Source organism: Salvelinus sp. IW2-2015, linkage group LG23 (genome assembly GCF_002910315.2).
Source record: "Salvelinus sp. IW2-2015 linkage group LG23, ASM291031v2, whole genome shotgun sequence".
Classification (NCBI taxonomy): domain Eukaryota; kingdom Metazoa; phylum Chordata; class Actinopteri; order Salmoniformes; family Salmonidae; genus Salvelinus; species Salvelinus sp. IW2-2015.
The window spans coordinates 5,936,321-5,963,873 of NC_036863.1; the positions used below are offsets into that span (position 1 = coordinate 5,936,321).

The 27,553-nt window shown below is 42.9% G+C and overlaps 1 protein-coding gene across 1 annotated transcript in view; it reads left to right on the forward strand.

The window, feature by feature from the left end:
• The window catches only part of LOC111950626 (PDZ and LIM domain protein 4), a 35,900-nt gene extending 27,271 nt beyond the window's left edge, over nt 1-8,629 (forward strand). Inside the window, exons 4-7 of the mRNA XM_023968367.2 lie at nt 2,408-2,667; nt 2,975-3,150; nt 7,554-7,707; nt 8,421-8,629. Coding sequence (XP_023824135.1) covers nt 2,408-2,667; nt 2,975-3,150; nt 7,554-7,707; nt 8,421-8,625 — 795 coding nt within the window. The 3' untranslated portion in view covers nt 8,626-8,629. The remainder of the gene's footprint in view (nt 1-2,407; nt 2,668-2,974; nt 3,151-7,553; nt 7,708-8,420) is intronic.
• The last annotated feature ends 18,924 nt before the right edge of the window (nt 8,630-27,553 follow it).

Sequence of the window (27,553 nt, forward strand, 5' to 3'; positions counted from 1 at the left end):
GTCCTGTGGTTCTGTCTAAACGGTCCCCAAACGCCCCCCCCCCCCCCCCCACCCCCCCCGCTTGTCTAACAGGCTGCCTGCCTCCTCTCCCTGACCAAACTCTGCAGTGTGTCGACTTGGATAACAGCAGTAAATATCTCGTCCCCCTTCTTTCTGAGCCCTTATTACTATAATACATGTAGCGTTAAATTAGGCAGTTTTTTTTTCTCTCCCAGGAGTCCTGTGGTTCTGTCTAAACGGTCCCCAACCCCCCCCCCCCCCCCCCCCCCCCTAGTCACACAGGCTCAGTAGCCAGTCACCCAGAACCAAGGGCCATGCTTAGTCACTTTTGTAAAACAGGTCAGTGAAATCTGATGACTGTCAGAATTTCTGAGCAGACAGAACTGCTTCTCATAAATACTTGCTGCTTTCTCTCTCCAGTGTTTCTGGGCTGGAGTCAAGGATTGAAGAAAGGGGGATTTCAGTTTTTCCCATGTAGGAACTGAACTTTATGTGAGAGACTGAAAGAGTGCCTGGTAGTACTATAGCAACATTAGTTTTGATTGCGTTGGTTTAAATAACAAGATAAGGTTACTAGGTGATTTTATCTGGTGATTTTAGATATGATTTAACAAAGCACACACTCTGTGGAAGGAGTGTCACCAGTTGGCGCGATCTCATTAACTATTTGATGTGCCGTTTTAAAATCCCCATTACAGACCGGCATAGGTACGATAAATCAGTTTAATGGGACAGTCTGCGTACTGTGATTTATTTAATGAAAGTAATGGTAACTTCCATACCTAAGAGCAACTTAAAAGCACTTACAGGTCCTAAATGTTACCAACCTGGCACTTTTAAAAGCTATGCACCAGATGTGCTGCCTTTTTATAAATCTGCCATCCACTCATATCTTTTTGCTGCAGACACAAGGCCATAGAACTGCATATTATGCAGAAAAAAGTGAAGTCTTCCAACTAGAGTGGTCTCGGCATTCAGCAGACATAAACGCGTGTGCCAGCGATTTGAAGCAGACTTTACTCTCTCGGTCTCCCTAGCTCCATCAGTTAATGTGAAAATTGCCACTAAACGGGCAACATCCAAACATGTTTGTTCATTTACCATGCTTGAATACAGTAAATCACTGAAGTTATCTGCACTCACTCTCATGAGGGTTTGGTGTAGCCAAAGTGTTTGCCAAGCATTTCAGCAGCCCTGTCGCTTTTCCCTCTTGGTGAGCTCGCTCAGGGCCCTGTGGCTTCTATTGTAACTGTCTGAGGGAGGCGCTGGAATCCATCCACACTTCATGTTTACACAGATTAAAGAAGTTGTAAAAGGCCAAGTTTACTGTCATGTCACTGCAGGAACACTTCGTAATACAATGCACTCTTATTTTTCCTCCCCCTCTCGTGTACTTTGTTGCCAAGACAAGAAAATGAAAGGCTTCCTGGTACAATTACTGACGGTTATCATTGGAATGGGAGGGGTTGGAGGGAGGGGTTGGCGGACGGGGGTGGTGGCGGAGTGGTTGGAGGACGGGGGAGGGGTTGGACTGCTGGCTCAGATACAGCTATACTCACCCTCTGCTCTGATGGTCCTCTCCTTGTCACCCCCTCTAGGAGCTGCTCTGGTAGTCCTCTCCTTGTCACCCCCTCTAGGAGCTACTTGTCTGGGCTGGGGGGAGGGCTGGCTATATGGCCCAAGCCCAGGGTTTGAAACACAGCTTGTGGTTGGGTATGGTGTCCAGTGCTCAGCAGAGAGGCGATTTAGAAATGGCCCATGCGTGGGTGGTCCGGGCCAGCCAGGGAACAAGGACCAGGCCACATCTGCTGAGATGAGACGGGGATCCTGCTGCCTGCCTGGAGAGTTTGAACCTCTGTTTCCTGGGGCCAACCAGTGAATTCACCCACCACTCAACACACGCACATGCGTTAATCAACGGTCTGGCTGGCTGTGTGGGATGACAACTATGTCTTGCACAACCATTTAAACAAATCACTGCATTTGACATATTTACAGAGGATTTGTGATTGTGTGCCCCCTACAACAGCCATTAAGTCACTGTCTTTTGTTTGACAGACAGTCATGCCACTAAAATCAACCGTTTGAAAAGTGATAACATCAACAAAAGATTGCAATCTGTAGCTCGGAGAGATGAACACACATGTAGCACCCACTACACTGTAGATTATCAGTGCAGTTTGTAGAAGTCTGTCTGCAGAAGTAAACGTTGAAGTATTTGGTTACGTCATTGTGTAGTTTGTGCAGGTCCTCTGTGCCAACAGTCACCTTCATTCCTTGGAGATGATGTAATTCATGTTCCCGTAAATAATGTTAGGTAACGAACAAGCAGACTATGACGGATATAGAAGTGCATTGGAAACAATCATACTTTTCTTAATGGCTCCTCTGCTCTTTCCTTCTCCAGAATTTCCGACCAATCAGCACTGGACCAATCACAGGTGGATACATCAGTGGCTACAGCAGCGGTCACAACGGCAGTGGATACAGAAAACCCTCCTACATCTCCGAGCCGCCGCACCTCAACAACGGCACCTCCAAGCAGCTCAACAACATGCAGTACAACAACCCAGCCGGCCTGTACGCACACAACAATGGCAGCAATGGAGACAGAGACAGGGTCTTGCCAAAACAAATGGGCAGCCTGAGCCTGAGCTCCCCACACAGGTGAGGCATGGTGGCCATGGAGGAGTGGAAAACCTCTGCGGTAGTTTCAAGATATCCTGGTATATTCACCATGTCAATGTGAGGACCACGTATGAAGTGTTGTATAACTTGTTAATGTTACAGTATCTTCTGGGATTTTTACTTTGTAAAACTGCATTTTCTTTTTACCCTAAAAATAAGTCATGTCACAGCATTTATGAATTAAATCTAAAGACAATGCAACATTTGGTGGAGACATTTCAGTCATAGAAATTGTTGATCACACTGAATTCAGACTAAAAACTACTTAATTTGTTATCTCTTTCAGCCCTGAGCCTCCGACGCATTCTCCTCTGGGACGTAATGGGAACGGTCCTTGTTTTGAAGTCACCACAGAGTCAGACGTGTACAAGATGCTGCAGGACCCAGAGGAGCCAGTCTCTGCACCCAAACAGTCCGGCTCCTTCAAATACCTACAGGGCATACTGGAGGCAGAGGATGGAGGTACCCTCATTTGTGGCTCTATATGACTGTCAATTTATTTAGCGGATTGTATATGTCATTCACCCTACAGTTTATTTATTTATAAATGTGTGTGTATATGGGTCTCTCTCCCTCGAATGCCTTCTTTATTTGTACTATTTTCTACATTGTAGAATAATAGTGACGGAATCATGTAGTAACCAAAGTGTCAAACAAATCAAAATAAATGTGAGATTTTTCAAAGTAGTCACCCTTTGCCTTGATGACAGCTTTGCACCCTCTTGACATTCTCTCAACYAGCTTTACCTGGAATGCTTTTCCAACAGTCTTGAAGGAGTTCCCACAAATGCTGAGCATTTGTTGGCTGCTTTTCCTTCACTCTGCGGTCCAACTCATCCCAAACCATCTCAATTGGGTTGAGGTTGGCTGATTGTGGAGGCCAGGTCATCTGATGCAGCACTCCATAACTCTCCTTCTTGGTCAAATAGCCTTTACACAGCCTGGTGGTGTGTTGAAAAACAAATGATAGTGGGACTAAGCGCACACCCGATGGGATGGCGTATCGCTGCAGAATGCTGTGGTAGCCATGCTGGTTAAGTGTGCCTTGAATTCTAAATAAATCAGTGTCACCAGCAAAGCACCCACACACCATCACACCTCCTCCTCCATGCTTCACTATGGGAACCACACATGCGGAGATCATCCGTTCACCTACTCTGCGTCTCAAAGACAGAGCGTTTGGAACCAAATATCTGATCAGACCAAAGGACAGATTTCCACTGGTCTACTGATCAAATATCTGATCAGACCAAAGGACAGATTTCCACCGGTCTACTGTTGCTCGTGTTTCTTGGCCCAAGCAAATGTCTAATTATTTTTGGTGTCTTTTAGTAGTGGTTTCTTTGCAGCAATTTGACCATGAAGGCCTGATTCACACAGTCTCCTCTGAACTGTTGGATGTGTCTGTTACTTGAACTCTGAAGCATTTATTTGGGCTACAATCTGAGGTGCAGTTAACTCTAATGAACTTATCCTCTGAAGCAGAGGTGTCTCTGGGTCTTCCTTTCCTGTGGCGGTCCTCATGAGAGACAGTTTCATCATAGCGCTTGGTGTTTTTTTGAGACTGCACTTGAAGAAACTTTCAAAGTTCCTGACATTTTCTGCATTGGCTGACATTCATGTCTTAAAGTGGGCTGTCATTTCTCATTGCTTATTTGAGTTGTTCTTGCCATAATATGGACTTGGTATTTTGCCAAATAGGACTATCTTCTGTATACCACCCCAACCTTGTCACAACTGATTGGCTCAAATGCATTAAGAAGGAAAGAAATTCCACTATTTAACTTTTAACAAGGCACACCTGTTAATTGAAATGCATTCCAGGTGACCACCTCATGAAGCTGGTTGATGGAATACCAATTGTGCAAAGCTATCATCAAGGCAAAGGGTGGCTACTCAAATATACAATTATGATTTTGTTTAACACTTTTGTGGTTACTACATGATTCCATATGTGTTATTTCATAGTTTTGATGTCTTCACTATTCTACAATGTAGAAAATAGTAAAAATAAAGAAAAACCTTTGAGTAGGTGTATCCAGACTTTTGACTGGTACTGTATGTGTGCATATTCTGTATACTCATGATTGTTTATGTAYATTTAGATATGTTTGTATATTTGAGCTAAATAGTTTCTGTTGGAAGTGTAGCGTGATTTATTTCCAGACACAGGACTGTGTGAAGTTTATTGCAAAACAACCTGAGAAATATGACTTCCTGGTGTGTCTTTTGAACTGTTCACATTCCAAGAAGTAGGCCTAGGCTCTCTGAAGTCCTTAGGRGTGATGTGATGTTTTAGGATCAGACTCTTCTATCATGGCCAGGCCCTAGCTCCTCAAGGAGAACCCAAACAGACTAGATAATCCCTAGGAACCTGGCATGCGGTCTATCGGAGCTCCCTGGGAAGGTTTTGGATGAACTGCAGGCCTTGTTATTCTTTGAATTTGTCGCTAATCACTTGCAGGTGTTACAGGAGATTAGGGAAGAGAGAAGTCAATGGTTTCAACAGAATTCGATTAAATGGCACCAGGACAATTCACCTGCAGCAGGGTTTAAAAAAAACACAAAAAAAAAAAAAAACATTTTTCACAACCACAAAGGCGTCATTGACACTGGGTTAAGCTTCTGGTAAGATGCTGACACACCTTAAAGCTCTGTTTGTTGCTCTCAGTCTGGAAATCCTTGCTTTGTTCTGAAGGATTTTATACTCTTTTCCAGCTCAGCGCTGATGTTAAGAGAGAGAGGAGCGTTTGACTGTGTGTGATATTGTCATCCTCATCCTTTTTAAAATAAAACGTTCCGGTTTTGAAAATGTCGGCATCCCTGGGTTTTCAAGGGAGAGCAAACGAGTTGGTCTGTTATGCTTGAGCCCAACAGGCTCTGATCTTACATCTGTGGTGTCAGACAGGGTGGTGGGTGGAGACGATGGCATGGGAGATTCTGTTTATTATTAGAGTGAACTCCCTGGCTATACCAATCACTGAAAAATCCACCACTTTATAGTGACATATAATAGGCAGACAGACATAGAAGGGAAGCGATCATATATTTACTTTACTTTTGAGGATGCAGATGTGACACAATGTACCGCCTGTAGCTGAAAAATAAGCAAGTCAACTCTGAAGTCTCTGCCAACCCCCTGTGTAGGAGTGTAACCCTTTTGAGGTTGTTAAAAATAAGAAATATAGACTGGGTTACATAATGTTTAAAATAGTTTGTTTATCTAGGAATGGTACTCCCATTAGCCACCATCTGGTTTATGAAAAGCTGCTCTAATAACTAGGTGGGAACTCCAGGCACCAGATCTACAAGTTGGGGGATCACAGGCTATGAACTTTATTCATAAAGATTTCTTAGTAGATGTCATTCCTACAGATATAGTATCTTAATTTGACCTATATTGTCACAGCAAAATAATCCTGCTGCAACAGGATTTAAACGTTTAGTCCATAATGTTGCTTGATCAGTGGCTAGCCTACTTTTGGCCAGCTAATAACCTATGTAAAGTGCCATACTGTTAATATAACACTGTTAGTGTGGGTTTTCAGTGAATTTATGTAAATCACAACGCTCATCTGAATTTCCTGTATGTGTATGTATGTTACATCATCTCCTATGGAGTTTATGAATGGGAGTGTCACGGAGGCAGCTCTCCGTCTGCTTGATAAGACGGTTGTCTGAGATATGAAGTGTATCTGTCAAATGACGCTAGCGCTGCTTAGTGGTTCTGTACAAGTCCTCTGATTAAACCTCCCTCTCACTTGTGAGCATCCCATGAGAACTTCTGACTAGAATTTGAGTGCAATGATGACTAGATGCGTAATAGACCAATTATTACGGCAAAAATAGATCCTGTTATTACTCAAACCTCAAATAGTCACAGAGCATTAGTGGAGTGACGAAACTTCTTTGTCAAGTACCAGGTACTTCACCAGTATGGTGGGTAGGCCATGCCAGGGCCATGCTGTGTTAATGGGGCATGTTGGCACCTCATCACTCCGTGGTTCAGGGAGAGTGTGATTGTAGCACTCTGGTGTGATGGTCTGCTCCTTAATGTGGAGGTAGAGATGGGTGGAGAGAGGTATAGAGAGATGGGTGGAGAGAGATGGGTGGAGAGAGGTATAGAGAGATGGGTGAGAAGAGGTAAGAGAGTATGGGTGGGGAGAGATGTATAGAGAGATGGGTGGAGAGAGGTATAGAGAGAGATGGGTGGAGAGAGGTATAGAGAGCAAAGAGATGGGGGAAGAAAGAAGTAGAGGCTAGCAGTGTGAGTGCTGCTCTGGCCCTCTGCCTGCACCCCTGCCATGCCCCCTGAGGGTAACACACAAACGGAGGGAAGTGGTAGCTGAGGAGTGATGTCTCTGTGGTCGATGGGAGCTGACCTTGGTGTCTCCCTGAGCCAAGTGTGAACACCCTTAATTCTTCGCCATCTTTTCACTCAGAGCTGATCACTGCTTTCTGAGCTCATACTGGTGTAGGGTGAAGTTGCCCCTAGACTGATCCTGGGTAAATTTGTAATTTTCCCCAACTAATAGTCAAGGTTAGGATCAGGGAGGGGAAGCTGATCCTAGATCTGGTCCTAGGTGAAACTTCACCATGTAGCCTTATACATGACCTGGAACATTACCTTCACCCTATAGCCTCATGCATTACCTTCACCCTGTAACCTCATACATTAACTAGAACATTACCTTAATTACCTTCACCCCGTAACCTCATACATTACCTGGAATATTAGCTTCGTTACCTTCACCCCGTAGCCTCGTACAGTACCTGGAATATTAGCTTCGTTACCTTCACCCCGTAGCCTCGTACAGTACCTGGAACTCTGCTGGTCTTAACCGAGGTCTTTTCTTTGTCCACAGGTGTGTCCCCCACTGACAGGTCTGGAGTGAGAAGCCTAAGGTCCCCAGTTCAATCCCCAGTCCCTAAATTGGGCAGCCCCATTCCTGGCCCCATGGGCCCCATGCCTGGTCTACAGAAACTCCCCCAGTGCACGCGCTGTGGCAACGGCATAGTGTGAGTCATTATAAAACCGAAAAGATGACAACTATACTGTAGACTAGGTGTGCGTCCACAAATTGCACCTTTTTCCCTCTAGGCCTACGGTGTGCTACGTTTGACCAGAGACTGCATAGGGGATAGGGTGCCATTTGTGACACAGTTTAGTCATGCTCCAACAGGTCCAAGCTTATAAGATGTTCATATATCACTTTTTTAAATAATTCAACCTCTGCACCACACCCTCTCCTCAGGAACCCAGATATGCTAGTAATCCCCACACTGCTCAAGCACCATGGATAAACAGTGATGTCATTTGAACAAGACTGTTGTGGAGGCTTAGCACAATGGATCTGTTGTATAGAGCGTTTACACTGGGTTTTAGGCAGGGCACTAAAGAATGAACCTACTTTTATAGCAGTAGTGGGTAGGATAAAGGGCTGGATACAGGGGACATTCAGATTCAACCAGAGTTATGGCTGTTTTTGAAGCTGATTTAGTCCTTATTGGTTATGCAAATACTCACGTCCATGAATGGCATACTTGTAACTTGAATAAACAGGGATGTACTTAAGAAAATGTATGATATTCAAATAGCTCTTAATTTATAAAATTATTGAGAAGCAATTATCTTTAACATTTTACTAACATATGCACTTTGACAACTGCTGATGTAAAAAGGGCTTTATGAAATGCATTTGATTGCTTGACTAATAACATGGTCTGTATAGGGGCACCATCGTGAAGGCCAGAGACAAACTGTACCACATAGAGTGCTTCATGTGTGACGACTGCGGCCTGAACCTCAAGCAGAGGGGCTACTTCTTCATTGAGGAGAACCTGTACTGTGAGACCCACGCCATGGCCCGTGTCCAGCCTCCTGAGGGATATGACGTGGTTGCAGTCTACCCCAACTCCAAGGTTGAACTGGTCTGAGCTGGTCAGACTTTAAACACAACCCCCCCTCAGTCTTATCCACAGCTCCCAGCAGGTAGCAAGTTTTTCCAATCCAGTGCACTACATGTCCAAGCTGTCGCCGGAAAAGATCATGTCAGTTTAGAGTGGGAGAGTGGTGTCCAGAGGTGTCTAGTCTCTCTAGCTCTTTCACACATAATGTACAGCATGCTATTCATTTTTCTGACAGACCTTACATTTTTACTCCTGCTGAGTACAACAAAACGGAGGGCTTTTCTTTGTCAATAGGACTTTTAGATCTTGTTGAAACTTAAGCAATATTCAACAGAATGACATCTCACATCTGGGGGTGGTTTTCTATTTGTAACCCTGCTGACTAAAATGCAGTTAATGGAATTCGGGTCAAGCACCTGACTGAGAATGGAATTTAGCTTTTACTGCTTCTCACACGGTTGCTACAGTTAAAGAACCCCAGCTTTAGTACATTCCAGTGCCACAAGAAAAAGCATTTTGTATCTCCACTGTTGCAGCTTTTAAAAAGCTGTGGGGAGTAGAGACCCAAGGACATGAAAACAATGACTCTAGGATCTAGCCTGCGAATCTAGGAACATGCAGGAATAATCAATCATTTTAGGTTCTTTGTCACATTTTGTAGAGACAGACCGTGCTTGTTGGCTGAGAGACGGAATTTGAAAGTGTATATTGTTTTCTTGTTTGATATATATATATATATATCACAGCCAAGTCCAATGAATTAATCAGATTTCTACATGTCCAGGGAGGGCATTTATGTGCTTTTGGAAATGACAGAAATATTCATGCTTGCAACAAAGTCTCTTCCCCTGAAATTGTAGGATGAATTAGGATGACCACTTCCATTTGTGGACCTGTACAGAATCATGCAGCCTGAAGGACGGCAAACAGTAGTTGGATGAAAGTGCTATTTGTAAAATATTTGATTCTTTAAAAAAACAAGTTTTAATTGTATTTTAACTCGATCTCATAGTGCTTGWTATTCAATATCCACCATGACCCTAACGTTTAGCTACTGGAATGCCAACTAGGACAGTAGTTTGTAAATTATGTGAAATGATTTTGGTGTTTTAAGTTCTAATTGTACATATTTGTTTCATGTCTGTTTAACAAACATAACTAGTCACTCTGCCTTCACACGTCTGTGTCCTTTTTAAATGCTTACCGTGTGTAGTCACAGAATCCCTTCGTGTTTAACTTATTGTTTTGCAGACACATTTCACTCTGGTTTCTTCTATTTGTTTTTTAAGATATAATAAAGTAAGAAATAAGTCAAATCATACTCATGATTCAGCTATTATTTTTTTTACAGGCATGATGTATTGTGACGTTGAGAATAGTAGTTTAACTTGCCTGTGGACACACAGCATAAAAATAGCAAGGGGTTCAAATTTGTGGAGCGGTATAATCCTGTCCCTGACAAGGCACTTTACCCAACAGCATGTACTCTGACCTCCAGCTTGGAGTCTAGGCTTGTCCACCAAATTTCACACTATGCCCTACATAGTGCACTGCTTTGGTGCCATTTGGGATGCACAGAAGTTGACTGATCCAGAGACATCCACTTCCTAGAGACCTTGTATTTGTTTGAAATTCCGGTGCCACAAAAACGGGTTTCATGGTTTCATAACATTGTCTCTTACAATGTGTTTATGGGTTGTGAGAACAAGTACTCAATGGTTTTTAATTTGTCACAAGCACACTTTAGTGCTAGACTTTTAACACAGCTGCCTTTTTGAATAATGTTCTAAACGGTGGGATCAAAAACCTACACAACATTAAAGTAATCATTTATTGTATGGTGAATGTTTGATTTTCCTCCCACAAAATGTTTGAGGACATTTTGGGTCACTTGATAAAACATGAGAAGCTTGAGGGTTGTTTAAAAACAAATGTCAAGTTTACCATACAGATGTATGGCTGAGATTCAGTGGTTTACTATAATCTGTAACATAAGGCGGGGGAGCCCTTCATACCCCATTAAATATGTCTTCATGCCGTATTAACGCGTTCAACAACCACTGGTTGCAGAGAGCGGGAGGGAGTAAGACAGAGGGAGAGAGATGCACGAGGAGGCAGAGAAGGGAAGAGGGAAATTGGTCGGTTTTAATTAAGTCTGTTAATAGCACAGTGATGTGGTTTAGCAACATGGCCAACAGTTAGTGACTTGATTCCAAGGCTTTGAACACTCCTCTTAAAAGGCAGTGTGTAATATTTTCCACATTGGTGGCATGTTATGCTGTTAATCACAAGTCAATCACCAAACAGCAGCAGCAAGGAACATGGCATCTAGGAAGCTTGTCTCTCATACTTTCATCATGCATGGAGAACATGATAGACTTTAGACTCAGTATAAGTGGGGAGCTTTCACAGCAGCTGAAATCTCTTACCATTAGGTTAGAATGCGTTACTCTTCATTAATATATTTGCATGTACAGTGCCCTCATGAATTATTGGCATCCTAGGTAAATAAGTCTGAAAATGTTCAGTTTATCAGCTTGATCTTACTCAATATCATACTGTGTGAATCAAACCTTTTAAGTTAAGATTGTTCACAGAAAAATCGTAATCCATGTTTTTGAATAAAATAATTTGTCTTTTATTGGCACCCCTGCATGTGGTACTTTGCACCCTCCCTTTGCCAAGATAACAGCTCTGAGTCGTCTCCTAGAATGTTTGATGAGGTGGGAGAACACCCCTTTGCCAAGATAACCGCTCTGTGTCGTCTCCTAGAATGTTTGATGAGGTGGGAGAACACACCTTCCCTTTTCCAAGATAACAGCTCTGAGTCATCTCTTAGAATGTTTGAAGTGGGAGAACACAGGAAGGGATTTGAGACCATTCCTCCATACAGAATCTGTCCAGATCCTTCAGAGTCCTTGGTCCTCGCTTGTGGACTCCTCTTCAGCTCATCCCACAGGTTTTTAATGGGGTTTAGGTCAGGGGACTGGGACGTCCATTGCAAAAGCTTGATTCTATGGTCAGTGAAGCATCTTCGTGTGGATTTGAAGGTATGCTTTGGATCATTGTCCTGCTGGAAGATCTAACGACGACCCAGTTTTAGCCGCCTGGCAGAGGCAGACAGATTTTGGCCTAAAATCTCCTGGTACTTGGGAGTCCATGATATGTATCCTGACAAGGTTCCCATGGCCATTGGAAGTAAAACAGCCCCACATCACATCCACCACCATACTTCAGTGGGGACTAGGTTATTTTCTGCATGACCATGGCTCTTTTTACGCCAAACCCACCTCTGGTGTTTGTTGCAAAAAACATACCATAGCCTGGTTCCAATCAAAGTTCCAATGACATTAGCAAATTCCAGGTGCTAAAGTTTGTTTTAGTGACAGCAGAGGCTTTCATCTGGCAACCCTTCCAAATAACTTGTCATGGAGGTGGCGTCTAATTGTAGTTTTGGAGACTTTCTGACCCCAAGATGTGACCGACTTATGCAATTCTCCAACTGTGATCATTGGAGATTTTTTTTTGCCACTTGAACCCTCCTGACTGCGTGGGTGCAAAATACCGTTGCGTCCTCTTCCAGGCAGGTTCATCAGAGCTCCGGTTTTACATTTCTTAATTATTACCCTAATAGTGATGGGTATTTTCAGGGATGTAGCTAGCTAACTTTTTATAGCCATTACCTGATTTGTGAAGGTCAACAACCATTTGTCTCATTTCTTTTGTGTGTTCTCTGGCCTTTCACATGTTGATGGATGACTGAGTTTAGCCTGGTGTCACCTCATATTTATACTCCAGTGAAACAGGAAGCCATGGATGACCACTTAAGAGTTCCCAAAGACTCAGATGAACTTTGTATTTTTTWATCTTAATCAGAATATACATCAATAAGATTTTATTCATAGGAATGTCTAGGTGTGCCAATAATTGACATGCGTGTTTTTGAATAAAATAATTTATTGACGTTAGAGGTTATGTTGAGTGTAACATCCTTTTTTTCTTCATATTTACCTAGGTTGCCAATAATTCAGGTCACTGTACATTAAAATGGAGTGTAGTTTAATAATACAGTAGATACGAGGCACAAATACCATATGTAGTACTGAAGTTACTCGACGTAACAGAGGGAGAGCGAGCGAGAGAGAGACGCAAAGAGAGTACTTGGAAACTCCATGGAAAGACTTGTGAGCTCCAGTATTTCAACTAATTTCAGTTCTACTGTAAACACTGAGCTATGCTGAAGATAAACACTTCATGTCTGTCTTATGTAATGTGGCCAATGTCCCTACTTTGGCATCAGCTAGCTATCTGTCCATCAGAATAAACACGATGTGAGGAGTCTTTTGGGAGAGCTTCAAACCCCACAAAACATGACAAATGCCGGGCTTCTGTGAGGCATATATATATAAAATCTAATTGTCACTGAATCAGGTCGTATTGGCCTTAGATCCATTCAGCTTGAGAGTTATAACTTCTAAGGTCTAAACAAATCCATATTTACTTGTAAAGCTCAGAGGAAGATAAAAGTGCTGTATCTGGAAAGCATTGGCTGTGTGGTTCCTCTCCCTCCACATGCACGTTCCCATGGTGTAATTCATCAACAGGATCAGATAGGAATGCAGCTCATTCACTGGATGTGGAGGATGCCTGTCACCCCATTGTGCTTATGGAGCCCACTGTCATTTGGGCTTGGTTCCAATTCGTTTCTAAAACCAGGCCTCACTCAATTGTTCACTCACTCATTCCATCTCTCCTTTCTTCAGTGCATTCCTGTCCTCCCCTTCCATACGGTACCAACCTGTTGTTTCTGACAGCTGTGATTTGTAGTGTCTTATTGGATGGGTGCCTGTAAAACCTGGGGTTAAGCACTCTACATACTAGGGTACTAAAAATTGGCATGTCAGTTATTCCCTATCCACCTTTGGAACATTGCAGCTTGAAAGATGCAGCTGAACTTGAAAGATGGAAGAAAATAAAAAATCTATATATATGTATCTCAATGTATGATCTTTGAAATGGTTCCATTTCCAAAATGTCTGGTGAAATACATAATGTAATTGTGTGTAAACATTGTTTGAATGATAGAGGTTATAGAGAAACTCTTTCTATGTTCAGTATCAGAGGACATTTCTGAGATGCAACCAAATTCCATTCCGATATGCCTGTCACTACGACAACACTTGATTTTGGGCTTRTTTGATCCTTGCACCATTTGCAAATAAGACTTAAGTTTAGATTCCTTTATTGTGCAATGTGAGAATGCAAGAATAGCAAGGCTAGAGGAGCATCATGCCCCATCTTGTGTGTTTTGTTTGGTTTTGTTTATTCAACCCCGTTTATACAGAGATTTGTACCCTGAAAGTTGGAAGCAGTTTTGTTTGGGAGGATTCTGGGAAAGAAAGCCATAATGATCATCCAAATGTTTAGCTAGTTCTTGTTGGGAGGAGCTGTGCTCTTAGACTCATGAGATTGAGAATAAAGAGTGACCTTGACCTCCCCCCAACTCTTGGGAAAGGAAACTACATTACTATTGAATAAGAATATAAAGAAAGGCTGTCCATCAGTGGAAAAAGCACGAATGCATATGGTATTTTGGTATTGTTGAGGACACATTGAGCGTCCATTGCCCTGTAGTTAATATGACAGAGGGAATCTATCCTTAGGAGTTTGTTTACATCCAGTATGAGCAGCCAAGGTCTGATAGTGGCTGAGATCCATCTTTGAGATATGTGGTTATAGACCCATGCAATACACTAAATCTCTACCTTCTTAGAGTTGTGTACATAAAACTGGATATGAAAATCAAACAGATGGCTTTAGGTTTGAGAAACATGTCAGCCCCACCAAACATGGCTAAAAGACGAGGAAATTAGTCAAATGGGATGACACCGGACACAACCTCTCCCTTGGAGTACCTTTCACCAAARAAATCCCATTCTAATAGTTAATTCCACTCCATTTCCAATCTGTGATTTGACTGCTTAGATAAAGTACAACATCATCCAAGAGCCCTCAAACATACAGTATATCCAAAATATTCACATATACAGTTCCAATCAAACGTTTGGACACACCTACTCATTCAAGGGTTTTTCTTTATTTTGACTATTTTCTACATTGTAGAATAATAGTGAAGACATCAAAACTATGAAATAACACATGGAATCATGTAGTAACCAAAAAAAGTGTTAACCAAATCAAAATAGATTTGAGATTCTTCAAAGTAGCCACCCTTTGCCTTGATGATAGCTTTGCACACTTTTGGCATTGGTAAAATACCAAGTCCATATTAAGGCAAGAACAGCTCAAATAAGCAAAGAGAAACGACAGTCCATCATTACTTTAAGATATGAAGGTCAGTCAATCTGGAACATTTCAAGAACATTGAAAGTTTCTTCAAGTGCAGTCGCAAAAACCATCAAGCGCTATGATGAAACTGGCTCTCATGAGGACAGCCACAGGAAAGGAAGACCCAGAGTTAACKTATACTCTGCAGCAGAGGTAATTACAGTTACCAGCCTCAGAAATTGCAGCCCAAATAAATGCTTCACAGAGTTCAAGTAACAGACACATCTCAACATCAACTGTTCAGAAGAGACTGTGTGAATCARGCCTTCATAGTCGAATTGCTGCAAAGAAACCACTACTAAAGGACACCAAAAAGAAGAGATTTGCTTGGGCCAAGAAACACGAGCAATGGACATTAGACAGGTGGACATCTGTCCTTTGGTCTGATGAGATATTTGGTTCCAAACGCTGTGTCTTTGTGAGTCGTAGAGTAGGTGAACGGATGATCTCTGCATGTCTGGTTGCCACAGTGAAGCAGGAGGAGGGGGTGCTTTGCTGGTGACACTGTCTGTGACTTATTTAGAATTCAAGGCACACATAGCTGTCATTAAGGCAAAGGGTGGCTACTTTGAAGAATCTCAAATCTATTTTGATTTGGTTAACACTTTTTTTGAAGAATCTAAAATATAAAACATATTTTGGTTTAACAACTTTTTGGTTACTACATGGTTCCATGTGTTATTTCATAGTTTTAATGCTGTCTCTTATACACATCTAGATGTGTATAAGAGACAGTCCTGGTCATTGACCAGGTCCTGCCGTGTAGTTCTGGGCTGATCCCTCACATTCCTCATGATCATTGATGCCCCACGAGGTGAGATCTTTTACTGTCTCTTATACACATCTAGATGTGTATAAGAGACAGGGCAAAGGGTGGCTACTTTGAAGAATCTCAAATCTATTTTGATTTGGTTAACACTTTTTTTGAAGAATCTAAAATATAAAACATATTTTGGTTTAACAACTTTTTGGTTACTACATGGTTCCATGTGTTATTTCATAGTTTTGATGTCTTCACTATTATTCTACAATGTAGAAAATAGTAAAAATAAAGAAAATCCCTTGAATAAGAGTAGATGTGTCAACTTTTGACTGCTTCTCTCTCTCTCGCTCTCTCTCTCTCTCTCTCTCTCTCTGTGTATATATATATATATTTCACTGTAATTAGAGCAATGTAATAATTTGATATCAAAGTTGTACATTATCGGTGACTGTGCAACCTGATTCCCTGGTTGAACATGCACATTAAAGTATAGCATACATACTTCTACTAACCTCTGAAAAACAAAAACACAGCTATCAGGGCAGACTTTCTTTGGTATTTTTTGGTCATTATTGTTAGAGGATGTTTTCCCTAAATTCCTGCCGAGTGTCTGAGGATAAGTGACTGATGCAGACAGGAAACAGGAAAGACCAGCTCAGCTGTCCCAAACATCAGGCCAGAGCAGGCTGTATGGCCGGAGATCCCCTCTCAGGAACAATAGGAGCTGCTCGCAGGAGCTGCTCTCTCGCTCGCTCTACTTCTCCTCCCTYTTTCTGTTTCTTTCACATTGATACTCTCTGCCCCTACTCCTCCTCTCTCTCTTTCCCTCTCCCTTTCTCTCTCAGAGCAGCTGGCAACATGTTTTAGTAGTGTCCATAGCAACCGCATGAAAAGTGCCACACCAGCGGGCAGTGAGACAAACAGGTCAGTCGTGGGAGTGCCCCTCTGCCACTGTGAGAAAAGAGACRAGGCTTCCTTTTCCTCAACAACTTGGTCTCAACTTCATAAAATGGTCCCGTGTGGCTCAGTCGGTAGAGCATAGCACTTGCAACTCCAAGGGTTGTGGGTTCGATTCCAGCTGGGGCCAMCCATACGTAAAAYGTATGCACGCATGACTGTAAGTTGCTTTGGATAAAAGCGTCTCCTAAATGGCATATATTAGATAGCCGTGATACAATCATCTGAGGGGTCAAGTCTGGACTAAATACAACAGGGGAGTGCCTTTTGATCTTGAAGAGAGAGGGAAGACAAAGAGAATGTCTGCCTTTGTCATTTAGACCCAGGTGAAGTTGTTCCTCCAAGCATCAAATAATTGGACAAATTCCAACTTATCAGGCATACATGAAGAGTAAATCTAATTTAGCCTTGCCAAAAATGTATATTCATGAGATTTCCAAACATATTTTCTTCTGCACACTACTGGTAAGAATGATCATAGTCTTTTTATGTGGAATGTATACAGCTTCCATATGATTTTGCACACATCATTATTCGTTCTTGTATGACTTGCGTTTTTCTTTCTCTTCCCCTTTTGGCAGCTACTAAAACACTGACCACAATATGAAGATCATGAAAAGAAAATAACTTCCTGGACGTACATCCAGAACACCAAAAACCCTCGATACATCTCATCCAGTGTGCTACTCTCTGAAATTACATGGGTGGTGTAATTATAGCTGAGTTAATATGACATAATGGCCAAGCCATCCGCAGATGTGCCGAGGTTTCCTAAAGACAGCATGAGTTAAACCAAGTCTGTATATTATGTCGTTAGAAAGCATTAACTCATTACCAGCCAATGGCAAAATGAGACTTGCAGCCCTAGGAGGCTGAAAGTTTGAACATTGAGCAAGAGGGAAAGTGTGTTGAAACAATGAGTTGTTACTGTGAAGATGCACAAATCATGGCACTCCAGTTGAGAGGATGCCATGATCCTCTGAGGGGTAATTATGAGGTGGCTGGATGAATAGAACCAGAACCAGAGAATAGAGGCAGGGATCCAGACATGCTGCTGGGATCCAAACACAGACAGTCTCTATTGATTGATGTCCTTGAGGTGCTTACCGCTCCACACTCCTGGCATGGAACCCAATACAGACCCTTGAGGAGCACCCAGCCCAGCTCCACCTGTTACTGCAGGTGTTCCATACACTGGAGCTTCTAATAGCTCTTGATCTTTTTTCTACGCATTTTTAAATGATGCTGAGAGAATTTTGAATTTTTTAACTAATTTCCTGCAATTCTAGATATATTGCCATGGTGCTGAGAGATTGTTACAGTTTTACAGCTAATAGACATTATTTATTTTGTGGGTTGGGGCCCCCAGAGCCCGTGGTCCCCTCCTCCTTGTGGGGGCTGTAGGGGTGTGTGGTACGCCAATGATGCTGGTGCCATATGTTCATATCTGCTACGAATCAACTTCCTGCCCAGGAAGGGCATTGCTGAGAGACATGATGATATGCTACTTATACCATCACCCCCCTCCAGCCCCATCTCCTCCCAATGATGTTTGTGTAGCCTTGCTGCTTACAGTGGTAAAGACATATGCTTCTATTGAAACAATAACAAAGTAGGAACCCTGCCTCTGTTTTGGTAAAAAGCTGAGGGATGGGCCTGCAGAAATGTAACCACTCTCAAATTCATAGACAGCGTTGTGGATGCAAGGACTGACCATCCATGATATCAACATTATCATCGGAACCATGTTTTGGGGCTATACTGTGTTTGTTTACATTTACAATGTTTACAAACATTGAAGTAACACAAACTTTGGGTTCTGATGGAGTGTTATAGTTGAACTAAGATCACGCAGCATTTCTAAGTTACATTCTTCAAGAATCAATGGTGTATCATTCATTTATAAGTCCTAAAATGGATGTAGCAACGGCAGATTGCCCSTTTWAAGAAATGGTTCATAAATCAATAAACTTCATTCATCTCTGTCATGTTGTCCTGTGCAATGAAATGAAAACAACATCAGGGCCTGCCGATGTTTCCCCTTTGGATGGTCAAGCAGTGTGTTAGCTAGGCTACAATTTGCTTGTGGAGATGAATCTTCAAGTATGGAAAAAAGTAATATCTAGTCATCACATAGTGCTATCTGCACTAAAGACAGCTGCTGCTCAGCTCTATACACAAGTATTTAGCGGAATTCAGAATACATTTCTCTTCTCTTTCATGGATCACGTTATGAAAAGCCCCCCACTTCAACTGTGCTGAGTCAGACATCTCTGGCAGCAGGATCACAGGACACATCCTATTTTCAAGAGGGGGGGGGGGACGTTTTCCTTGGGTCTTGATGTGGGGGGGACATCTAAAAATAAATTTTGTGTGTTGTATATAAAAAAGCCGGTCTCTCCCATCAATCTCCCCACAGTGAGCCTGCCTCGTCTGGGCCTGTCTGGCAGACAACCCAGCAATATGGTCTGACTCTGGGGTCTGCTCCTGCAGTCATGAGAGGAGAGCTGTAGTTCTGTAAACAGTGGTAGAACTCACAGTCCCGAGCAGCTGCTACTGCAGCCAAACCCATATACCACACAACTGCTTTAAWTAAGGGGATGCCTGGCCTAAGGCTCTAAGCAGTGAACGGAATGCTTTCACATATTGACATACTGTATCATGGTTGGAAGACATGGAAATATTTTGTGTCCATGTTGCAATCATACAATGCATAGTAAATGAACAGCAGAACAGGGATTATAGATCAAGAGTTTCTGGGGGATTCATTCATTGGCGACCCGTCGTTCAGGGCAGGTGGGGCAGAGCAAAAGTACCAGTCAAACGTTTGGACACACCTACTCAAGTTCATTTTTGTGGGGACTATTTTCTACATTGGAGAAAAATAGTGAAGACATCAACTATGAATTAACACATATGAATCATGCCGTAACCAAAAAAGTGTTAAACAAATCAAAATCTATTTTAGATTTTAGATTCTTCAAATTAGCCACCCTTTGCCTTGATGACAGCTTTGCACACTCTTGGCATTCTCTCAACCAGCTTCATGAGGTAGTCACCTGGAATGCATTTCAATTAACAGGTGTGCCTTGTTAAAAGTTAAATAGTGGAATTTCTTTCCTTCTTAATGCGTTTGAGCCAATCAGTTATGTTGTGACAAGGTGGGGGTGGTATACAGAAGATAGTCCTATTTGGTAAAAGACCAAGTCCATATTATGGCAAGAACAGCTCACAAGTAAAGAGAAACGACAGACCATCATTCCTTTAAGACATGAAGGTCAGTCAATGCAGAAAATGTCAATAACTTTGAAAGTTTCTTCAGGTGCATTCGCAAAAACCATCAAGCGCTATGATGAAATTGGCTCTCATGAGGACCGCCACAGGAAAGGAAGAACCAGAGTTACCTCTGCTGCAGAGGATAAGTTAATTACAGTTACCAGCCACATAAATTGCAGCCCAAATAAATGCTTCACAGAGTTCAAGTAACAGACACATCTCAACATCAACTGTTCAGAGGAGACTGCGTGAATCAGGCATTCATGGTCGAATTGCTGCAAAGAAACCACTACTAAAAGACACCAATAATGAGAAGAGACTTACTTGGGCCAAGAAACACAAGCAATGGACATTAGACCAGTGGAAATCTGTCGTTTCGTCTGATGAGTCCAAATTAATGATTTTTGGTTCCAACCGCCGTGTCTTTGTGAGACGCAGAGTAGGTGAATGGATGATATCTGCATGTGTGGTTCCCACCGTGAAGCACGGAGGAGGAGGTGTGATGGTGTGGGTGTGCTTTGCTGGTGACACTGTCTGTGATTTATTTAGAATTCAAGGTACACTTAACCAGCATGGCCACCACAGCATTCTGCAGCGATACGCCATCCCATCTGGTTAGCGCTTAGTGGGACTATAATTTGTTTTTCAACAGGACAATGACCCAAAACACACCTCCAGGATTCCTCATGAAGCTGGTTGAGAGAATGCCAAGAGTGTGCAAAGATGTCATCAAGGCAAAGGGTGGCTACTTTGAAGAATCCAGAATATATTTCGATTTAACACTTTTTTAGTTACTACATGATTCCATATGTGTTGTTTCTTAGTTTTGATGTCTTCACTATTTTTCTACAATGTAGAAAATAGTAAAAATAAAGAAAAACCATTGAATGAGTAGATGTGTCCAAACTTTTGACTGGTACTGTACATGTATATATTTATAGATTTTTTTGGGTTGTCTCTTTTGCATGTTATTTTGGCATTAGTACGTGTCACATATCAGTTTGCAAACAATGTAGAAATAATAATAATTATCATTGAGTTAATAAAGTCTCATGGTCTGTTTTTTTGCTTTCTTGAGTAAGGCAGCTCCAACATGCAGGGTTTTCAGTCTAGCTCAGTGCTTTCTGTGGTGGTGGGGCAGCCAACGGAAAATATGGAGCGTAGGGGTCGGTAATGTTCTCTAGTTGCGCTGTGATTGGCTCAGTGTTCTGTCACTCATGGGGACTGCTATAGAGTTACATTAGAAGTGCCCATCCAAGAAGGCTCAAGGTCATTGGCCACCGATAGTATGATGTAAAATCACGTTATACTGTATCTACGGTAGCTTTGATTGGACTGATCATGTCAACATCATACTTTCAAAATCTTAGCTAGCAGTCATCATCATGAATCAAGTCGACAATCTACTGGTAAATCTTTTTTAATCCTTGTCATATGAAGAGTAATTATAGATTAAACCTATCGGTGCTCATCATCCATTGGACATAAACAAGTTGGAAATTCAACAATGAGTGGTTTGGAAGGAATCAGTGACTTAACTGCAAGCATTGCAAAGCAATCACGAGCCTGCTATTCAGTGGAGTGGGTGTGTGGTCCCAATTCTTGGTTTAAGGTTCTCTTTTCCAAGCTTAAAATTTTAAACATTCAACATTGGCCATGCTGTCAATCCAGTATGATTTCTGTCACGCTCAAAACAACTGTTAACTCAGAACTGAGAAATCTGACTTCAGTGAGTTCAAGACAGCTGAGAACTAGCTCAGACTGGGAAAATACGTTTTGAACGGTCATCCAACTCGGAATTGTAAGTCAGGCCTCTTTTTAGAGCTATGACTTGAAGATCACTGACGTCATCATGATTCAAACTTGTTTTGTTTTTTTTGTTTTTTTTTTACCCCCTTTTTCTCCCCAATTTCGTGGTATCCAATTGTTAGTAGTTACTGTCTTGTCTCAATGCTACAACTCCCGTACGGGCTCGGGAGAGACGAAGGTCAAGAGCCATGTGTCCTCCGAAACACAACCCAACCAAGCCGCACTGCTTCTTAACACAGCGCACATCCAACCCGGAAGCCAGCCGCACCAATGTGTCGGAGGAAACACCGTACACCTAGCAACCTGGTCAGCGTGCACTGCACCCGGCCCGCCACAGGAGTCGCTAGTGCACGATGAGACAAGGATATCCCTACCGGCCAAACCCTCCCTAACCCGGACGACGCTAGGCCAATTGTGCGTCGCCCCATGGACCTCCCGGTCGCGGCCGGCYGYRACAGAGCCTGGGCTCGAACCCAAAGTCTCTGGTGGCACAGCTAGYACTGCGATGCAGTGCCTTAGACCACTGCGCCACSCGGGAGGCCCAAACTAGTTTTTTTGTGAGTTCCCAGCTGCCTTGAAAGCACCATAAATCCAGAGAATGCCAGAYTTTGATGATAAAGTTTGATTTAAAAAATTGCCCTTGAAGGACCAGCTTCCTGTTCAAGTGAGCACAGCACAACAAGGTGCATAAATTATGTAATATGCCAGGGAGATATGTACAGTGGCAAGAAAAAGTATGTGAACCCTTTGGAATTACCTGGATTTCTGCATAAATTGGTCATCAAATTTGATCTGATCTTCATCTAGGTCACAACAATAGACAAACGCAATCTGCTTAAACTAATAACACAAACAATTATACATTTTCATGTCTTTATTGAACACACAGGTGAGTGATCGCTGTCCTGATATCCAGAAGCTCTCAGTCTAATCCGAGGTGAGTGATCGCTGTCCTGATATCCAGAAGCTCTCAGTCTAATCGAGATAAGCTATCTCGTGAGTGATCGCTGTCCTGATATCCAGAAGCTCTCAGTCTAATCCGAGGTGAGTGATCGCTGTCCTGATATCCAGAAACTCTTTTTTGCTGTAAGATATGGTGGTAGAAACATTATGTAAAAAATAAGTTACAAATAACACCAAAAAAACGAAATAATAGCACCATTGGTTGGGCGCCCGTAAAACTGCTGCCATTTCTTCCGGCGCCATTTTTTTTATCCGCTCGTTGTCCCCTTATGCCATAGTTTGTGCATCTCAATTGTCAGTAGAAACGACATTTGTTTAAGCAAGTCAGCCATATCAGCTTAGTTTTTTTTGAAGGCAGTAAATGAGGCTGAAGGAACTGTTTCTCTGCCAGACAAGGTTCCGCTGATAGGCAGGTGTAGCAGTGGTAAGGTGTTGGGACTGCTGTTGGGACTCTGCTGTTGGGACAGCTTTATTTATGCCCTAACAGTTTGTGGGCACCGTTTGTCACTGTTATAGTACAATTAATGTATTGTTTAGTGTTGTGTAGTGGCTTTGCTTGCATGCATCACCTTCAAAAAAATTGCCACTGGATTTATTACACCATGACACACTTAAATACTGTATGGCAGTACAAGGCATAGGGCTGTGCTAAGCATTTCAGCTTTGTGTGTGTGTTTCTCATAAAGCATGTGTGGATAACCAACATCCACACCCTATCTACCTCCCTCCCACACCCACTTTAACCATGTTGATTGAAGTTCCCTGCCTCAAAATATAACCATCCGTGAGCCAAAAAGGAATCCACCAATGTCTAATACCCGACTTGTCTTTGGTCATCTGAACGTTGTGCTCTAATGAACGGTTTGAAGTTACTTTGGTGTTTTCACCATGAACACTGACACAGCAGCAGACCATAGAAGCCAATGCCAGAGAGAAGAAACCTGCCAATGTGGGCACTACTTGTTTTCTAGTCAACTCCATGGTTTCAGAGGAGAGAGGCAGCTCCACTGCTCTCTGCCAGTTGGCTATTAGCTCTGTATCCATGGTGACACAAGACCATTTGGATGTTGATTCAGTCAAAGGCCTTTCCTACAAAGGCTGTGTCACAAATGGCTCCCTATTCTCTACCTAGTTCACTACTTTTGAACATAGGGTGTCATTTGGGACTTAGTGACGTAATGCTACTGCTTCTAAGGTCTAATTATGCATTCAAGGGGTCAATTTGGGTGGCCACTATACACTGGCTCCTCTGTTTTCCCAGACACTGCTGTGTGAATAAGTTATTGACTGGGACACGTTTGGAGACGTGACTTGAAACACATTGCTGGCCGTGGTGAAATGAGTGAGCATGACAACACTTAACAAAGAACTGCAGTTAGTTTCGGAATTGGTAGCAAGGAATAAGTTAGTCCTAAATAGTCCTAAATATTTCCAAAACTAAAACCCTAAACCTCAACTACATCTCGTAATGAATAATGTGGAAATTGAGCAAGTTGAGGTGACTTAACTGCTTGGAGTAACCCTGGATTGTAAACTGTCATGGTCAAAACATATTGATACATCATTAGCTAAGATGGGTAGAAGTCTGTCCATAATAAAGCACTGCTCTGCATTCTTAACAACACAATCAACAAGGCAGGTCCTACAGGCCCTGGTTTTGTCGCACCTAGACTACTGTTCAGTTGTGTGGTCAGGTGCCACAAACAGGGACTTGGGAAAATTGCAGTTGGCTAAGAACAAATCAAATCAAATTGTATTTGTCACATGCGCCGAATAAAACAGGTGTAGACCTTACAGGGGAATGCTTACTTACAAGCCCTAAAGAAAATATTTTATTTTATTAAGAAAATAAAATAAAAAAGTGTTAAGCAAAAAATAGATAAGTAAAAAAAAATTGAAAATAAAAGTAACAAATATTTAAACAGCAGCAGTAAAATAACAAGCGAGGCTACGTACACGGGGTACCGGTACAGAGTCAATGTGCGGGGGAACCGGTTAGTCGAGGTAATTGAGGTTATATGTACATGTAGGTAGAGTTAAAGTGACTATGCATAGATTATAAACAGAGAGTAGCAGCGGCGTAAAAGAAGGGTCTGGGTAGCCTTTTGATTAGCTGTTCAGGAGTCTTATGTCTTGGGGGTAGAAGCTGTTAAGAAGCCTTTTGGAGCTAGACTTGGTGCTCCGGTACCGCTTGCCGTGTTGTAGCAGAGAGAACAGTCTATGACTAGGGTGGCTGGAGTCTCAATTTTTAGGGCTTTCCTCTGACACCGCCTGGTATAGAGGTCCTGGATGGCAGGAAGCTTGGCCCCAGTGATGTACTGGGCCGTACGCACTACCCTCTATAGTGACTTGAGGTCAGAGGCCAAGTAGTTGCCATACCAGGCAGTGATGCAACCAGTCAGGATGCTCTCGATGGTGCAGCTGTAGAACCTTTTGAGGATCTGAGGACCCATGACAAATCTTTTCAGTCTCCTGAGGGGGAATATGCTTTGTCATACCCTCTTCACGACTGTCTTAATGTGTTTGGACCAAGATAGTTTGTTGGTGATGTGGACACCAAGGAACTTGAAGCTCTCAACCTGTTCCACTACAGCCCTGTCAATGCGAATGGGGGCATGCTCAGTCCTCCTTTTCCTGTAGTCCACAATCATCTCTTTTGTCTTGCTCACATTGAGGGAGAGGTTGTTGTCCTGGCAGCACACTGCGAGGTCTCTGACCTCCTCCCTATAGGCTGTCTCATCGTTGTCGGTGATCAGGCCTACCTCTGTTGTGTCATCGGCAAACTTGATGATGGTGTTGGAGTCATGCCTGGCCATGCAGTCATGAGTGAACAGGGAGTACAGGATGGGACTGAGCACGCACCCCTGAGGGGCCCCTGTGTTGAGGATCAGCGTGGCAGATGTGTTGTTACCTACCCTTACCACCTGGGGGCGGCCCGTCAGGAAGTCCAGGATCCAGCTGCGGAGAGAGGTGTTTAGTCCCAGGGTCCTTAGCTTAGTGATGAGCTTTGAGGGCACTATGTTGTTGAACGCTAAGCTGTAGTCAATGAATAGCATTCTCACATAGGTATTCCTTTTGTCCAGGTGGGAAAGGGCAGTGTTAGGTGCAATATAGATTGCATCATCTGTGGATCTGTTGGGGCGGTATGCAAATTTAAGTGGGTCTAGGGTTTCTGGGATAATGGTGTTGATGTGAGCCATGACCAGCCTTTCAAAGCACTTCATGGCTACAGACATGAGTGCTACGGGTCGGTCTTCATTTAGGCAGGTTATCTTTGTGTTTTTGGGCAGAGGGACTATGGTGGTCTGCTTGAAACATGTTGGTATTACAACCTCAGTCAGGGACTGGTTTAAAATGTCAGTGAAGACACTTGCCAGTTGGTCAGTGCATGCTCACAGTACACGTCCTGGTAATCCGTCTGGCTCTGCGGCCTTGTGAATGTTGACCTGTTTAAAGGTCTTACTCACATTGGCTCGGAGAGCATGATCACACAGTCGTCCGGAACAGCTGGTGCTCTCATGCATGTATCAGTGATTCTTGCCTCGAAGCGAGCATAGAAGTAATTTAGCTCGTTTGGTAGGTTTGTGTCACTGGCCAGCTCACGGCTGTGTTTCCCTTTGTAGTCTGTAATAGTTTGCAAGCTCCGCCACATCCGACGAGTGTCGGAGCCGGTGTAGCTTTGCCTGTTTGATGGTTCGTCGGAGGGTATAGCGGGATTTCTTATAAGCTTCCGGGTTAGAGTCCTGCTCCTTGAAAGCGTCAGCTCTACCCTTTAGCTCAGTGGATGCTGCCTGTAATCCATGGCTTCTGGTTGGGGTATGTACATACTTCACTGCGGGGATGCTGTCATCGATGCACTTATTGATGAAGACAGTGTACTCCTCAATGACATCGGAAGAATCCCGGAAAATATTCCAGTCTGTGCTAGCAAAACAGTCCTGTAGCTTAGCATCTGCTTCATCTGTGATCTTGATCTTATTGATAGTGATCTTATTGATGAGTCACTGGTGCTTCCTGCTTTAGATTTTGCTTGTAAGCAGGAATCAGGAGGATAGAATTATGGTCAGATTTGCCAAATGGAGGGCGAGGGAGAGCTTTGTACGTGTCTCTGTGTGTGGAGTAAAGGTGGTCTTGAGTTTTTTCCCCCTCTGGTTACACATTTAACATGCTGGTAGAGATTAGGTACAACGGATTTGAGTTTCCCAGCATTGAAGTTCTCGGCCACTAGGAGCTCCTCTTCTGGATGAGTGTTTTCCTGTTTGCTTATGGCGGTATACAGCTCATCGAGTGCGGTCTTAGTGCTAGCATCGGTCTGCGGTGGTATATAGACAGCTATGAAAAATATAGATGTAAACTCTCTTGGTAAATAGTGTGGTCTACAGCTTATCATGAGATACTCTACCTCAGGCAAGCAAAACCTTGAGACTTCCTTAGATTTCGTGCATCAGATGTTGTTTACAAATATACATAGGCCGCCGCCCCTTGTCTTACCAGAGGCTGCTGTTCTATCCTGCCAAAAAAGCTTAAAACCCTCCAACGGTATGTTAATCATGTCGTCGTTCAGCCATGACTCGGTGAAACATAAGACATTACAGTTTTTAATGTCCCATATGTGCTTGTAGTTAATCTATTTTTATTATCGATTGATTGTGCATTGGCTAGTAGGAGAGTTGGTAAATGTAGATTACCCTCTAGGCGACGGATCCTTACAAGGCACCCGGACCGTCGTCCACAATATTTCCTCCTGCGAATGACGGGGATGAGGACCCTGTCAGGTGTCCGAAGTAAATCCTTCCCGTCCGACTCGTTGAAGAAGAAGAATTCCTCCAGTATGGGGTG